The sequence below is a fragment of the Archocentrus centrarchus genome, unplaced genomic scaffold, assembly GCF_007364275.1.
Source record: "Archocentrus centrarchus isolate MPI-CPG fArcCen1 unplaced genomic scaffold, fArcCen1 scaffold_58_ctg1, whole genome shotgun sequence".
Taxonomy (NCBI): Eukaryota; Metazoa; Chordata; class Actinopteri; order Cichliformes; family Cichlidae; genus Archocentrus; species Archocentrus centrarchus.
The window spans coordinates 129,589-146,668 of NW_022060279.1; the positions used below are offsets into that span (position 1 = coordinate 129,589).

At 41.9% G+C, this 17,080-nt stretch overlaps 1 protein-coding gene across 2 annotated transcripts in view; it reads right to left on the bottom strand.

The window, feature by feature from the left end:
- Positions 1-16,208, bottom strand: part of gspt1l (G1 to S phase transition 1, like) — a 35,509-nt gene extending 19,301 nt beyond the window's left edge. Inside the window, exons 1-4 of one of the 2 annotated variants that reach the window (XM_030725541.1) lie at positions 15,735-16,208; positions 14,842-14,886; positions 4,064-4,300; positions 57-90 (exon numbers count right to left, since the gene is read on the bottom strand). In XM_030725541.1, the coding sequence (XP_030581401.1) occupies positions 57-90; positions 4,064-4,300; positions 14,842-14,886; positions 15,735-15,927 (509 nt within the window). In that variant the 5' untranslated portion in view covers positions 15,928-16,208. Of the gene's footprint in view, positions 1-56; positions 91-4,063; positions 4,301-14,841; positions 14,887-15,590; positions 15,689-15,734 lie in introns of those variants that run through there. The other variant, XM_030725542.1, reaches the window with a different exon arrangement.
- Between the last annotated feature and the right edge of the window lie 872 nt (positions 16,209-17,080).

A 17,080-nucleotide genomic window follows, 5' to 3' on the forward strand; every position in this document is an offset into this window, starting at 1 on the left:
TATGATGTTTTTAACTTTGCTCACTCTAAGAAAAAGAAAAAAAGACTGCAACTCACATGATCTGACCACCAATGGTTGACTTGCCAGCATCTGGAAAAGCAGCACAAGCTGATATTAATGTAAACTTCCAAATAATAAGCACGAGCCTCACCTTTGGATAGCCAGATATAAAATACTGGTCGCAGTAAAAAGTAGATAACCCAACAGCCACAGGCCAGTGTACGAACTAAATGATGCTATCATGTCAACATGAACCAAAACATCTGAGGAAAGTTTCCAAGCACCCCGTTGAATCTTCGCCACAAAGAATTAAAGGGGATCCAACCTGGGACGGGAAAGGTGTTTCTAATTAGGTGGCCAATGAGTATTTTCTTCCTATGGGGTGGCTGTAGCTCAGTAGGTAGAGCAGGTCACCTACTGATCAGAAGGTCAGCGGTTCGATTCCTGGCTACTCCAGGCTACATGCCAATGTATCCTTGGGCAAGATACTTAATCCCAAGTTGCTCTCCGACCGTCCCGTCGGAGTATGAATGTGTGTGAATGATAGTTAATTAAAGCACTTAGCTTAGTAAATATGGAAGTGCTTGTATGAATGGGAGTGCATGGGTGAATGTAAACATGTTGTAATAGCGCTTTGAGTGCTCTGACTGAGTAGAAAAGCGCTATATAAGAGCTAGTCCATTTACCATTTACCTATGTTGAACAGAGCTCCACTGCAGTCTAAAAATGATCACACATCAGTGAACCACACTGCCAAAACTAGGCACTTTATACACATGTATCATGAAAACAAATACACACCCCACTAGTTTTATTTTGTCTTCCACACACTAAAGCTTTAGGCTCAGAGTTGACTGGTCAAACATTTTCCTTTTAGCAGCAAGAGGAGGAGAGAAAAAAAAAAACAACCCAAAACTACAAAACACCATCACGTTTTTAACCAGTTTGGACTCATTCAACTTGACAGAGACTACTATGAATATGCAACACTGACCATCATCCTTTGGTAATGGCAGACACATTCTGTACCAGTTTCACTGACCTTCACCATCTGTCAGTAACAGCAGCACCACTCTGATCAAACTGGATCCTCTTTCAAACACACGGACAGTTTGCATTATTTTTTTAGAGGAAAAAAGGTTGAAATTATTTCACGTTATGTCTACTGTCATCTAGGCTATAAGGCTCCAGATTCTGTAGTCTCTTTGGTTGACTACAGTCTTACAACATCCCAATCTTAATATTACACTACAGCACCAAATGCACATTAACCTGTTAACTGGCAAGGGCCCGCCCGCGGGCCCTCTGTAGCGATTTCCGACTTTGAAGCCTCATAGCGTCACAGTAACGCTGCTGTTCGCCCTTACGATGCTTTTATATGACAGACTAGACCCTCAGAATTGGATTGACACCTCATTTGTCCAATCATGTTATGAAATGGGTTCTCCAGAGCCAATAATAACCAGACAGTGTCATGTGACTTTTCTGGACCTGCCCCCAAATCTTGTCCAATCGTTCTGATTGGTCGACTCTGACCCAAAATCCGAAACCACAGATGTATAGCCAATAAAATTCCTGACACGTGGGTATATGGCACTATGGGGTGGGCTTTCATATGAAACCATAAACTGCCTGCGTAACCAGTGCGTCCTCCATGCGCGAAACTGAGCAGGAAGTGAGAGTCTGTGTGCAGTCGTGCGTAAACAGTGTTTACAAAGCTTTTTCATTTACGTTTGTAAATGGTAAATGGTAAATGGACTAGTTCTTATATAGCGCTTTTCTACTCAGTATGAGCACTCAAAGCGCTTATACAACCTGTGCATTCACCCATGCACTCCCATTCATACAAGCACTTCCATTTTTTACGAAGCTAAGTGCTTTAATTAACTAACATTCACACGCATTCTTACTCCGACAGAACGGTCGGAGAGCAACTTGGGGTTAAGTATCTTGCCCAAGGATACATTGGCATGTAGCCTGGAGTAGCCAGGATTCGAACCGCTGACCTTCCGATCAGTAGGTGACCTGCTCTACCTACTGAGCTACAGCCACCCCAGTATCCTTAGGCATGATACCGAACACAGTTACCCCCAATGTATCCACTGGCGTGTGTGTGAATATTAGACAAGATAGTAACATTTTTTAAAAACAAAAACAAAAAAACCATCTTGAGTTAATCAACCTGTCAAATTTTAGACCAATTGCTACAAGTTTTTTTTGTCTAACGTTTTGGTGAAAGTCTTCTTCTGGATTCAAATCCCATAGCACTCAGGTTCAGATTCAGGTTATATCTGCCCAAGAGGGCCTTTTCACTCAGTATTGGTGGCTATTGTTCTCAAGCACCTGCTTTGACCCGTGGCATTCCACAGGGGTCCACTGTGGTCCACTGCCCTTTGGGTCCATATTCAAACAAGAACCATCACCAACTGGGATATCCTCCCACCATTAATCAGGGTTTATACAGGAATCCTAGAGCTAAATTTACTACCTTTTACTAACTATTTTTACTACCTCTAAAATATTTTTACTACCAGGACGAAATCGAGCAGCAGCCTTTTTTGGGGTAGCGGTGGATTCACAGCACTAAGCCATGTACGATGATCGCCCGTCTCTCACCAAAGACAAAACTGTATCCCACTTATATGAAGGTGTTACTCTGACTTTGTCTTGACTAAGACCTCATACACATTAATATTCCAAACACATTTCAAAAAGTGGCGCAGTAGGTAGGCACCCGTCTTGCAGCCAGTGGGTTGCCGGTTTGAGTCCCTGTCCCTGCACTGCGTTGTGTCCTTGGGCAAGACACTTAAACCACATTGCCTAACGGTAGTGCCGGTCTCTGGCTGCATGACCACAGATGCTCGTCTCTGGATGAGTGATCTGGAACAATCATTTTGTTGTGTGCCTTGTGCGCACAATGACAATGAGTTGAATCTATCCATCTAAATTTGTTTTTTTAAGAATATAAACAAAATGCAATGAAATTCAAGTTTCACAAGCCGATTATTTATTTTGCAATAAAATCTTGGAATACTGGTTTGCTGCTGAGGTGTGACGACAATACTTGTGCTCGTAGCTGACCCTGAGGTTGCAGTTGCAGTGCTTTGTGTAGCACCAAAAAACAAAATAGTAATCTGCTCCCTACGCCCAAATCCGCTACTGGTGAATGGTGGATGCTCGGTGTGATTTGATCGCTGTCACACCGTTTCAGGTCAAATTTATATTTTTTCTGCACACTTTACAAAACGCCTCTCGATCATTCCCCATGACCGGCTTAACCCTCTGGGGTCCAGGGTATATTTGGACATTTTTGACTACTTTTGTTTTTAGCTTCATAGTTGACCTTAGAAACTGTTTATCTTGCCTTGTTTGGTATAATTTTTTTTTCAGCACAACCTCATGTGTGTGACTGTATAGTTATTCTTTCATTTTGACATACTGTATTAAGACATTGGACTTACAATCACATAAAAAAATAAAATCAAAGTAGAAAAAAGTTAGATTTTTTTTTACTGTAAAAATCAGAAACATGTTTAACGAATTATTTTTACAATTAAAATGCAAATATAAGTTGTAAATTTGCAAAACTTATAGTGGTAAAATTTAGGGGATAGTACTCATAAAAGCAAAACAGATGGGAAAAGACGCCCATGGAGGACAGCAAAGGTCTTGGTCATAAGGTGCCTGCTACTTTGGCATGCCCCCCTGCTACTCCAAAACAATTTGAAAGCCCTGACTGTTATAGTACTAACACAACATCGAGGTCTAAAGTTTGTTCTGACCACTTCTCAAGTGGCTATGAGGAGTAGTATACTAAAGTGTAAAACCTGACATTTCCTGTTCCCACTAGGTGGCACTCTATTGCTGAATGCATGTTCAGACTGGGACTCTTATCAAAACTCAGCATTTTAAAAAGTTAAAAACATTAGTGCTTCAGGTTTTATAACAGCTAAACTGCTGAATTAAATTTGACATCAGTGCTACATATTCCTATATTAAAAAAAAAAAAAAATCTGGTGAACACCAACTGAACTAATACAAAAAGACAAGATTTTGCACTGACCTACATGTCCAATGAACACCACATTGATGTGTTCCTTTTTGGGGGCATCTGGCTGTGTGGGTGGAACCTTGGGCACTGGCACTTCCTCTTCCTCCTCCATCATCATCTCCGGAGCCGTCTCGTCTGGCACTGCTGGCCCCCGGTCCCTGCCTCCTGGCTCTTCCTCGCTCTGTTCTACCTCTTTCTGGTCCCATGGCTCTTCTGTGGTCATCTCTGTATCACCATTCTCCATGGGCGCTGTGCCAAGAAACACAGCACACTTTGCAAATATGTTTGTGTAGCTTCTCAGTCATCCAGGTCACAGTAGTACCTGGAGCTTGAAAAAAATAGGTCCAGATACCTTTTTTCAAGCTCCAGAGACTCACTTTTTAAACTATTAAAAATGTAACCTCCTATTTTTATGGTTTATCTTGAGCATAAAAACAAAAATACTTGTTGGCATAGGAAAGGGGGGGGGGGGGGGTAATCAATGTTGGAGACAGGCACATTTGTCCCACCCAAAACTTACACCACGGAGGACAAAAATACCTGATTTTGTAATCTTTAACTCGCGTGCTTTTATTTTGAAGACACAACATGGCGTCATGTCACTGTGCTCCCCCACCCCCCTCTGAACGGCTCTGAGTTCTCTACAACAAGAACCAGTTTCCAGTAATTCCTTGGAATTGTTAGTCTACTTGCTGAACAATTCCGCTTATCGGTTCCACCGACGTTTTGTTGATGCCTCCACTGCTCAATGTTGTACGTGTGTTGTGTTCGATGTGCTAATAATTACAGCTGTCATTTTTCTTCTTTACTATAACCACAGTTGGCTAGCAGCACCACCATTAGAACTAGTGATTGGTTGGTGATTGGTTGGGGTGGCTGTAGCTCAGTAGGTAGAGCAGGTCACCTGCTGATCGGAAGGTCAGCGGTTCAAATCCTGGCTACTCCAGGCTACATGCCAATGTATCCTTGGGCAAGATACTTAACCCCAAGTTGCTCTCCGACCGTCCCGTCGGAGTATGAATGCGTGTGAGTGTTAGTTAATTAAAAAAGCACTTAGCTTCGTAAAAATGGAAGTGCTTGTATGAATGGGAGTGCATGGGTGAATGCAAACAGGCTGTATAAGCGCTTTGAGTGCTCATACTGAGTAGAAAAGCGCTATATAAGAACTAGTCCACCTCCAGGGGACTACGCCCACAGGGGTTTAAATACCTGGGTCTCTCCACCATTTGGTTGAGAACTGAAGAAGCCTTTCGGATGAGAGGTGAAACGTCTTCAAGAAACAAAAAGAAGTCCAGTCGCCTTTTTCAAGCTCCAGAGACTACTATGACCTGGATAACTGAGAATCTACACAGACATAGTCCATTTACCATTTACCATTACTAGTGCCCCCCCTTCAGTACTGAGGGACTCGTCAAAATATTTTTTTTATGCTTTAATCCCTGATTAGTGACTAGGGAGATGCTTATGGCTAAAAAGCATTACAAAATTAAGTCCACAGTTTTTCAACAACAGCAGCAGCTGGTTTACTGCAGTCTGTGCACACGCAGCAAACACAAAGAGGCAGAGCCGTTACCGAGACCATGAGCTCGGGTGGAGCGAAAGGAAACGTTTTTCTAGCATCCAAAGCAGCAGCGCTTTTTCCTATAACCACCGTTAAAACTTTTACTTTGAAACAGCTGGAGGTCCTTCAACCACCTGATCAATAAGTGCCAACATGAAGAAAAGAGAACTTTGTAGCTGCTCCATCCACCGCTGTTTGTTTCACACAGAAAAAAAACACTTCAGTATGGAAGATAAATATGCAAATGAATTGTTAATACGAAAAAGTATTTCTTATATCACTCGATTAATAGAATAATAGAATATTCAATTACTGAAATAATAGTTGCAGCCCTATTTTGCTGTACTGCTTTCACCATGGGTGCCCGATACGTCGATCTACTGGTCAATCGCAAGAGGCGTGCAGGTAGATCGCATGGCACCCAGTGGAGTTGGGGGGAAAATGTAGATTGCACGGCATTAAACGAAGTAGAAGATGACTGATGAACTGTCATCCACTCGTTTCGTTACCACCCTACGCACACGCATTTAACCATGCTAGCTTTGCGTGTAGCTCACAAGCTGAAAAAGTGTGGGCACCCCTGGCTTTCACTATATGATAAAAGCATATGTGATGAATAATCTCCATCTCCTGTAACATTTAGTTGAGGACTGCCAGAGTCTGGCTGGCTCAAGAGGTTCTCGCACACCTTGCAGTTGTATTTTATGTTAATATTTTATTTATTTATTTTTTTTTTTTTTTAAAAACCAGTTTTAATTTTGATCTACTGCACATTAACGAGTTAATGCAAACAAACACATTTGTGGTATATTTTATTCACTAGCCCAATGAGAATTGAGAAGTAATCGAATTGATATAGATTATGGAATTGGAATTGCTAAATTCTTACTAAATCCCATCCCCAGGCAGGAGTCAGGAACTCTTTTATATGAGATAAAATGGTCTGTTGGGAATGTTGCCGTGAATATGGTTGTTTATAACGCCTTGTTGCGAGTTAACTTTCATATAGAGAAACCAAATCTTTTTCAGTCATCTTAATCCTGGGATGGTCACTCGTCCAATATTTAACTGCTAACTTTGCCTAGAAGTTAGCTAAACTAGCCTAAATGTTTTGTTATCTCATTTCAAGACGATGCCCCCACCAACAAAAAAGGCTGAAACAGCAGCAGGACTCACTTTGTTTTTTTTAACAGAGTAATGTCAGTGTGAGTAACAGTCCCACAACACAAGGACAACACCTGATCATAATTTATCAACATGTATGACAGTATATTAGATATGTGTAATGATATCTTATCAGGAGAATGGTAGTACTTAGAGTAATGACTCAGTTGAAGCAAAGAAAGGTGGAGAGGCTGAAGGAGCCCCGACGAGGTCTTAAATTAGTTTAGTGATATATGTATTAGCCTGCTATTACTTTTTAAATATAAAACGAAACAATCTGATCATGAGAAGAACTGTTCAGGGAAGAAACAGGAGAGCCAGGTGGAGCTTCAGGGTGTGAGGTCAGCTTTAAAAACCATATAAATTATAACAGATCCAGAAAGAACAGGTGAGGACTGATGTCAGATTTATTTTTTTTTACCCAAGATAAATTTTCAATAATGTTTTCATTATTTCCACAGTACTTATAAGTGGACGGGTTAGGTTATGTTTACATTTTTATGGTGAAATACTTCTCCATAGTGACCAATAATTGGATTTTTTCTTGTTTAGTATAAAATGAGCCACCTTTAGGTTCAGAAGCTGCGCCTCATCTCTGAAACCATTTTATATGTTTAGGAGCAGCAATGCAGCACAAAGGAGACAGGGAGAGGAGAGGGTGGTATAGGGTTCAAGATGATGCTGTAAAATGAGTTGACAGTGTATGAGATATATAACGTATACATCTTAAGGCTGGGCAATAAATCAGTAACAATATAGTGATAGACACATGATCAATATCAGTTCTTCATTTGTTATCATTTAAGGAACATCTTTAAATTGAGACCATTTGTGTCACAGACTGAACTGGAGATGGTTATTCATGCTTTTATTTCCTCCCTCTTAGCCTATCTGTCAGGTTTCAGATATGTGTCCCCCCCAATAGTAAAACTCATTCCAACACCCAGACTTCCGCCCCTTTACTTTCTCCAGCATGTGTCACTCAAAGTATTTTCTGAGCAGTTTGCCTGAGAAGACCTTGTTTACTGTAAACTACACTCATCACTGTCGTGTTGCCAAAGTAAAAGAGAGAAGGGGAAAATAAATTTGAGAAAAGATCTTGATTCATGCTTAAATGCCAAAGTCACAGTTTTATAAAGCTGGACTGGCCTCTGGAAAATTTTAAAAGTCTCAAAGCACAAATTTGCCTATGAGGCTTTTGATGTTTCTGTTTATGCAGTTTTCAGCTACTTAATCTCTTAATAAAAAAGGTGTCCTGCCTGTTTACATTAGAAGAGTCCCAGTGAAGGTCACTTCTGCTCAGAGCTGAATGATGGTACGCAGCACAGTCACTGATAGCGGTCGTGTTTCAGATGAACATGAGCACCAGGGATTTACAAACACTACCTATGCTGGACACACACAGGTGACTGTGTCATATTAGCTGATTATAGTGATAATATCTTTTTGACTGAGAGACATGAAAGGCTACATTTGCTCCATTATGAATCACACATGCTGGCTTTCATAACCTGCATCATGTCACCAGGAAGCTAGCTGCAATTTCCAGGAAAAGACCTGAAGTGTGTCTGATGTTTGCTGTCTACCGCCTTTCACAATTCCAACTCGCTACACTTGTTAAATACCATTTTTAAGTTTCGTGACACACAGACTTAAAAATGAATAAAATAATGCTAATACAAGTTGTCAAACATACTTATGCATTGTTGATACATACATCTGAATGGCCTGCCCAGCCAAAGTCTATCTGCTGGAAATACCAAAAACCTGAATATGTCCATGTGTGTCCCCCTCACAGAAGTAGGGATGCTGTGCAAGAATTAAGACATTTAAATGTTACACTGGGAACGCTGTGAGGTGTCCCAGATGCGGTGTTGTGTGTTATGACACACTTTGCCAGACAAAACCAGCACCAAGCATTGTGCACAATGCCACCTTTTATACCCAACCCACCCCCTTTATGCTCAACCACGATGAAGGTGAGCCATGAGCCTGGGTTAACGTTTCCACAACCACATGGTGTAGATTTTATCATCAAGCAGTGAGCATGAGGGTCCAACATGCCTGCCTAACACCTTGATTAGACTCCTTTAAGTAGACATTCCTGTTATTCCTCTTTGAAGTCTGCTGCCGGGGGTGAACATGTAATTGGTGCACTAATGTAAATTCTCTGTGGACGAGTCAAGTAACAAAAAACAAGCAAGCACACAGACAGACCCTGACACTCATCATCTGATAAAACTGACATCACCATCTGGCAGTTTTTTCTCCCTGTTTAATGACAAGTCAATCAGTTGCAAGGAACATCCCTAAAATTAAGCAAAGGTGTTAGTGCTCTATGAATAAACAATGGGAATCAGTGTAATGGGAGATGTTCTCATTTACAGTACATTTGAGTACAGTCCAAATGTCTAAATACTGAAAAAGCTTTGCATTAGACACTGCAGATAAAGATTTTAAAAACTCTGCCTTCATTATGTTTTTACAGCATGTGGCACAGAAAGTGGCCCTGTGTGTGCACAGTCAAAAAGCCTTATGACTCCTTCGGGATTCATGGGTGTGTACAGTTATCGTAGGTGTTTGGCTGACTGACACGTTTATGTGCAGTCCTCCAAAAAAACCAACAGCATGCAGCTCGACATGGATGTGTTTAGGTCAAATGCTGGCATCTGCAAAGTGGGCCTGAACAGGGAAGCATGCAAGAGCAGCCTGAAGACCGGTTGTTCTACATATTTTAACACTGGCCCCTGGTGGCAGTAACTAGCTACAACATGAAGGATGGACTGCAAAGCTGCATGCTGGGCTCTATGTAACACTGCATTCTAGTTTTCTCTGAGCTGAGTGCGTACCAGCAGTTGGAAAAGCAAGGGAAAACTTCTTCATGCATCACTATCAATACAGCACACTAGGGCTGCAGCTATTGATTATTTTAGTAATCGAGTATTCTATTGATTATTCTATCGATTACTCAAGTAATCATAAGAAATACTTTTGTTGTATTAACAGTTCATCTACATATTTTCACTTCCGTACTGCAGTTTTTCTCTGTGTTAAACAAACAGGGTGGATGGAGCAGCTACAAAGTTCTCTTTTCTTCACTTATTGATCAGATGGTTGATGAAGGACCTCCAGCTGTTTCCCAGTAAAGGTTTAATGGTGGTTACAGGGGCGAAAAAGCTTCTTTCGGAAGCTTCTTTCCATCTGAGCTCGCCGTCTGAGCTCGCAGACTGACTGCACGTAGAACAGCTGACTGCTTCTGTTGTATTATCAATGTTTATGCTGAAAAACTGGGGGCTGCAAGAGCGCAATGTTGTAATGCTTTGTATTCACAAGCATTATCCTAAATACGTATCTACTGCAGGTCTGTATTTAGTCACTGATCAGGGATTAATGATGGGGGAAGGGGCGGCACTCGCTAGTAAACCATGGTTAAACTGGAAGCTGAAGTAGAGAAAGAAAATAACACCTGAAATTCTCAGCACAGCGAGCACAACACACAAACACTGTAGAGAGTGGTGGAGGTGGAAAAACATGTCAGCGATGATCTACTTTAAGTGTCAAAGGGAATCTGTCGCAGTGACAGAGTTTTTTAAAATCTAAGGTTTTTTTTAAACGACTGATACCCACTCCAGTCCAGTAGGTGGCGGTAATGCAGCTCTAAGCTGGTTTGTCAACCGCCATTAAACCCACAAGAAGAAAAAGACGACAGCTACGGAGAAACGCTCCATTTACACGGAGATACCTGAGCGCTGCAGAGTTTAAACGAAGCATGGAAGCAGCAAATTTGTGTTGAGGATTTTATTTTTTATATAATGGAATTATTCGAGTTACTCGATGAATCGTTGCAGCCCTACAGCACACTATGGTTTTTGTGCCTAAACACACAGCTGTAGCACATTCATGGATAAAGTCTGCCCAGTCCTCTGCACACCTTATTTAGCAACACATAAATACACAACAGTGGCAGCACAAATTAAGAGTTTTACTACTGCTTATGTTCACTGCCGCCATCTTGGATTGTTGACTTGGGGTTGGTGGGACTGCTCTGGCTTTCTGATTTGGAAATTAATTCTAGGGCACATTCCAGTTGAAAATTTCAACTGGGAACTTGGAAATTTGGACTTCATCTGGAAAGCACTATAAGACCAACACACAACAAGCCAGTCATTTTGCACACAGTGACCACACTTGTACTGATGCTGTTAGAAATCAGCTGTTAACATCCAACTGTTCCAGCATTCACTTTTATTCTAAGAATAGGACAATCCACAAAAACAAGAGAAGTCAGGCACACTGAGAATACTACAAACATAAGGGCTCATGTCTTGCATCACCATCCTGAGAGGATGGCAAAGCTAACATTACATCAGCTCAAACAAAACTGGACACACTTAGCCTGACAAAGCTACTTCCCAATTCAGAGGGAACCAAGAAAATAATGCAAACCATCACCGTCTTCAGGTATAAAAACCACACAGACAGCCGTACCCAGGTTCCATAGAGAAGTTGAGGAAAGTTTGAGCACAGGTGAAAGAGCAGCATTAATGTGGGATGTGTGGATTCATGTGGGACTACAACAGCTTTCTTTGTCAGAGGAAAGGTGACTGCAAACTGTAATAGCACAGAAGTACACAAAAACAACTAAAGTGAGAGGAACTTTATTAGCTAAAACAGATCCTGACAAAGTTTACCTTTGGGGATGTAATTTGCAGATGAAAAAAAAAAAAAAGAGGTAATAAATTGCACTGTACGTTTTTACTTGTTCAGCTGCTCATGAACACAAGTATCAATCACATATGGCAGCAACTCAGACCATTTAGGCATGCAGATGTGATCAACAAGACCTGCTGAAGTTCAAACTGAGCAGCCAAATAAGGAAGAAAGGTGATGTAAGTGACTGAAGGTGGTGCAGCTGTTGTGCCACACAGAGTGGTCTGAATATTTCACAAACTCTCTGGGAGAAAATGCTGTGTTGATGCCAGAGGAGAATGGACAGACTGCTTCTAACCACTTGCTGCAACTGAGTATGAGAACACATGACAACAGCAGAAGACAGTCACAACAATTCCAGACTGCTGCTGGTGGTCTAATGGTGCACCAGGATAACACCATGTCACAAAGCTCAAACTGGTTTCTTGAACATGACACTGAGGCTACGTTCACACTGCAGCCTGAAGTGACCCAAATTTTTTTTTTTACAAATGCGACCCGGGCCACTTGGATATGGGTTCCTAAATCCAATGCGTATCTGATCTTTTCAAATGTGACCTGTTTCTGTACGACCAGGTCGCCTACATCCGGCCTGGCTGTCGACAAACGTCACTATTCTGCATCCTGATCCATGTTTACTTCTGCAAACACTGAGCACGCTCGCTACGTGTGAAGTTATTGCGTCCTCTACTGCGCATGTGGAATGCTTTTAGGTTGTTTTCAGTTCACACAGGAGATCACATACGAGTCACATATATTTGGAAATGTGAATGACCACATAGAAAAAAAATAAAATAAATTGGATTTCTCAAAAAAAAAAAAAAAAAAAATCAGAATTGAGCATTAAAGCCTGCAGTTTGAATGTAGCCTGAGTTGACTGCACTCAAATGGCCTTCACAGTCAGCAGCTTGCAGTCCAATAGTGCACCTTTGGGATGTGGTGGAACGGGAGATTCTCATCATGGACAGAGCTGACGAATCTGCAGCAACTGTGTGTCCATATTGACGTGATGTCATGTCAATATGGGCCAAGGTCTCTGAGGAATGTTTCCAGCACCTTGTTCAAGCTATACCACAAAGAACTTAGGTAGCTCTGAAAGGAAAAGTGGGTCCAACCCAGAACTAGCAAGGTCTACCTAATAAAGTGCAAACATTATTGTAATACTCAATATTGCAAGTAATTGCAATATTATAACATGAGGTAAGTATCGTGATAGCAGTGTTGTAGTCAAGACCACCTAACCCGAGACCAAGACCAAGACTTTTAGGGTCCGAGACCAAGTCGAGACCAAGACCAGTGCCTGACGCTATGACACAATAAAATGTGAAACATGATCAAAATCACTTCTCAAACTGATCTGAAAGATCCGCATTCCCATAAAATCACCTAAATATTAAACACTGAAATAAAAAATGTAACCATCTTTACTTAATACTCCTGGGTGACTTCCATCATTTATCACAGAATTAAAACAATTATTCATAGTTCACCACAATACTTTTTAATGGCAGCGCCTCCAGAAGGGGGGCAGCATGGCCACAGTTCACCTATCTCCCCATGTTTGTTCTGTTTGTCTTCTTGGATGGGTGTTCTGTTAACTGTAATTTCCCCATTGTGAGATTCAATTCAATTCAATTCAATTTTATTTATATAGCGCCAAATCACAACAAACAGTCGCCTCAAGGCGCTTTGTATTGTGGGTAAAGACCCTACAATAATACAGAGAAAACCCAACAGTCAAAACGACCCCCTATGAGCAGCACTTGGCGACAGTGGAAAGGAAAAACTCCCTTTTAACAGGAAGAAACCTCCAGCAGAACCAGGCTCAGGGAGGGGGGGTCATCTGCCGCGACCGGTTGGGCTGAGGGTCAATAAAGTATCATCATCATCATCAATAGTCTTAACTGTTTTTCATAAACAATACATAGTTATGTTGCTTTAAACCAACAACAATCTTTGTAAAAATGTGCGTTATTTCAAAACCACATAGCCAAATGTGTAAAAATGGCAAAACAATCATCGACAGTAAGAACTAAAGCCACAAGTTTCTCTCATACAGATTAAAGCTGCAATGTAGTTGTGTGCAATACTTCAAGATTTGGTACTGATTCGATGCCAAGTAAATACAGGGCCGGTATCGCTGATACTGATAGATACTTTTTAATAATTATGAAGAATTTTCATAAAGTTTAACTGGTTTGAGATTTTTTTCATTTGGATCATTGGAACTCTAAATCAGGTCTTATTAGATCGAGAGTGATAATTTTTGCATATAATCCAGAAAAGTTACATTTATATATCATGCATTTAATGTGTCCCAGAGTGCCGTTTCATGTTGCTGATCAGGTGGTTGATGAAGGACCTCCAGCTGTTTCCCAGTAAAGGTTTTAATGTTGGTTACAGGAACAAGAGCTCCTTTCGCTCCACGTGAGCTCACGTTGCTACTTTTCCACCGCCGAGGTGCCGGTGCTCGTGCCACTACTGGTGCTGGTTTCAATGAACCGGCGAAACACATAAGAACGCGCTTCGTGAACCGCTCCTTTACATATGAGTGTGGGAGAACACGCTCCCCTTTCTTGTGCTGCGAACACACTTTACGGTGCAAACCAAACTACTGCAGCATCTGTGTGCAGCACAGAGGTAAACACAGACAGATTACGAGCAAGACGACAAGTACGCACTTTGCGTCAATACATTTGTGTCGAGGAATTTTAATAATTGAATTGAGTTACTTCAAGATTTGTTGCAGCTCTAAAATTTGCATTAATTTTTCAGTTTGTGTATCAAAATACATGAAGGTTGGTATTTACCTTTCATGCTGGGATTTTTTTTTTTTTGTTGAACAGGAAGCCTGAAAGTTTCCTTTGATCTTCATTTTCCCTCTTACTTCTTGTGTTCATACCGGTTGTCATTTTAATTTCTGTAGCCCACAAAATCAAGCGCACACATGACCATAGTGAGATCAAACGTGCACATTCTGAATGAAACTGTCCGTGCTCTGTGGTAGATTGCAAACTGCGGTGAAATGATACAGGCGCAAGCAGCGATAATAGCAGCAATCTTGAGTACTACAACACTACGTGATAGTGTGATATTGTGGAGTCTCTGGTGATTCCCACATCATATTAAGGGCCCAGCATGGCTGTACATTGTTCCTACACAGCTGCTTATACACTACACACTGCCTGAAGTGTTCACTCGTCTGCCTCCACACACATATGAACTTGACTGACCCCATTCTTAATCCACAGGGTTTATGATGATGCTGACCCACCCTTTGCACATGTGAGGACAATAAGGCAGGAAGTAACAGCATGTATGTTACACATGGCACAGAGGGAAGCTTCATACATACCAGTGCCTTCTGACACCTCCATGGTGGATGTCTTTTCAACAGCAACTGAAAGAGAAACAGTGGTTACATTAAAGTTTAAGATGATCTAAATAGTGCCTGTTCCACTACCTTAAAGGAAGAGCACCAGAGTTTCTACGCTGATGTTAAATAGACAACAGGAGTCTCTGTGTCCCATCAGGAGCAGGCCGCCTGAAAACACGAGAACCTGTGACGTGAGCTTAACTTTCCAGCTGTGCCTGTTCGGGTGAAGCTGCTCCGTGCATGAGCAGCGCAGGGCGGATAAAGGATCTGCAAGTGTAAAGTATAAATGGTTTCCTGTGGTGTATCTGTGCGGGTCTTCTGCCAGCCTAACATGCTTTCCAGTGACACGCGCCTCACCTCTCCATCAGCAGTGCGTCACAACATCCACGTCACAGCACACACACACGTTCCCACTCATTTCTTCCCAGTGAGGAGTTTAAGCTGAACACAAACACGACTGGAATGTGTCAAACTGTCACTCGGTCCCAGGTGCTGCTCAGAATGAGTGCTTTCTTGCGGCCCTGAGGCTAAACAGGTTCACAGAACTCAAATGTGGAAGCGCACCGGCTAACGAACATGCTAGTTAGCTACCGCCGGTAGGCTGAAACAAGCTAACGCCGGTTGGGCTGATTACTTTTTAATCAGTTATGAAAGTGCTCAGTGCGCTGCCAGACAAAAAAAACGCCTAAAAATGAGAAGCTGTTAACTGTAATAAGCGTAAAGCGTACCGTGACATGGATTAATAACCCACACAGTGCGGAAAGGTGGCGCGTTTCACGGAACGCGTGTCTGCAAAGCGGCTAGTGAGCTAGCACAACCCAGGCTACTGTTAGCTGTTAGCTAAGACAGCTCCAACGTGCCCGTGAACTCACCGGTAGAGTCGACATTTCCCGGGGGCGCTTTCATGGCAAACGCCGGAACAAATTCGGCGGCGTTTACATTGGGCACAAACGGCTTGGCATTCACATTTAGCGTGGTGAATGCTGGTTCAAGTTGTCCGTCGATCGTGGCCTCCACATCGTCCTCTTGTTCCCAGGAATCAGGGGCAGTGTCTCTCGGGTCCATCGTGGCTGTTGGATTTTCCGATGTGAGATTTGCGCTGCGCAGTTCTTGGTCCACACAAGTCTCCGTCCGAAACCCGATGGCGCCGTCAGCCCTGGAAATGGAGGGGAGCGTCCCAACTCGAAGTGCTGTTTAATCTCCGACTCAGTTGAAACCCGGTAGCCGGTTCCTGTCGGACCACAGACGATACTCGACTCAGCACTCCCAGAGACGGTCCGCGTGAGCTAATGCGTCCCCACAACCGACGTGCTACCCGCAGTGACCCCTGGGATATGAAGTCGTAGTCAAAAAACGGAGCCCATATCCTTCCAAAGAATTTTCAGACTAAGAAAACTACAATCCCCCAAAACCAAGGATAGACTATTTACGTCAAAAATTTCTGAGCTTCTTAGAAACCGCAGATTCGAGTCAGTTTGTTCGTAGTACACGGAGTTTGGTTTTAAGACGCTTATTTTTCCAACTTGATTAGCTCATTAATATGATTTATATTTATGTGTTTGACAAAGTCATTATAGTGAAGTACAAACACACAGCTATATACTAAAACTTAGTCACTGGTGAAATGTACATTGTGATCTTTTTCACCCCTGCAGAATCACATTAAATTGTAGTGCACTATTGCTTTTATTTCAGAAAAATAAGTAAACAATATTTGTGGCATGTACATAAGTTTGGCTACACTTCTAGGTTAGAACTTCTTTATTACCTGTTAAATCCTAACAAAATAGTTGCAGCTCTACAGTCAAGAATCACTATTCTAGATTAAGATTAAGATTAAGATAGTGTTTATTTGTCACATGCACAGTTATACACAGTACAATGCACAGTGAAATGTATTTTGTACCTGCAACCATATATACACACACATATAAATAAGAAGAATAAAAATAAAAAAGTAATTCACACTATACACTATACTCTATATACTATACACTATACACACTTTTATAAATTATAATATTTACATTGTGCAATAATGGTCCAGTTAGGGCTCAGAGTTGAGCAGACGGATGGCTTGTGGGTAAAAACTCTTCTTCAAACTTTCAGTCTTAGCCCTCAGGCAGCGGTAACGCCGGCCTGATGGGAGCAGGGAGAAGAGAGAGTGTCCGGGGTGGCTGGGCTGTTTTAGGATCTTCATGGCCCTCAGCCTGCACTG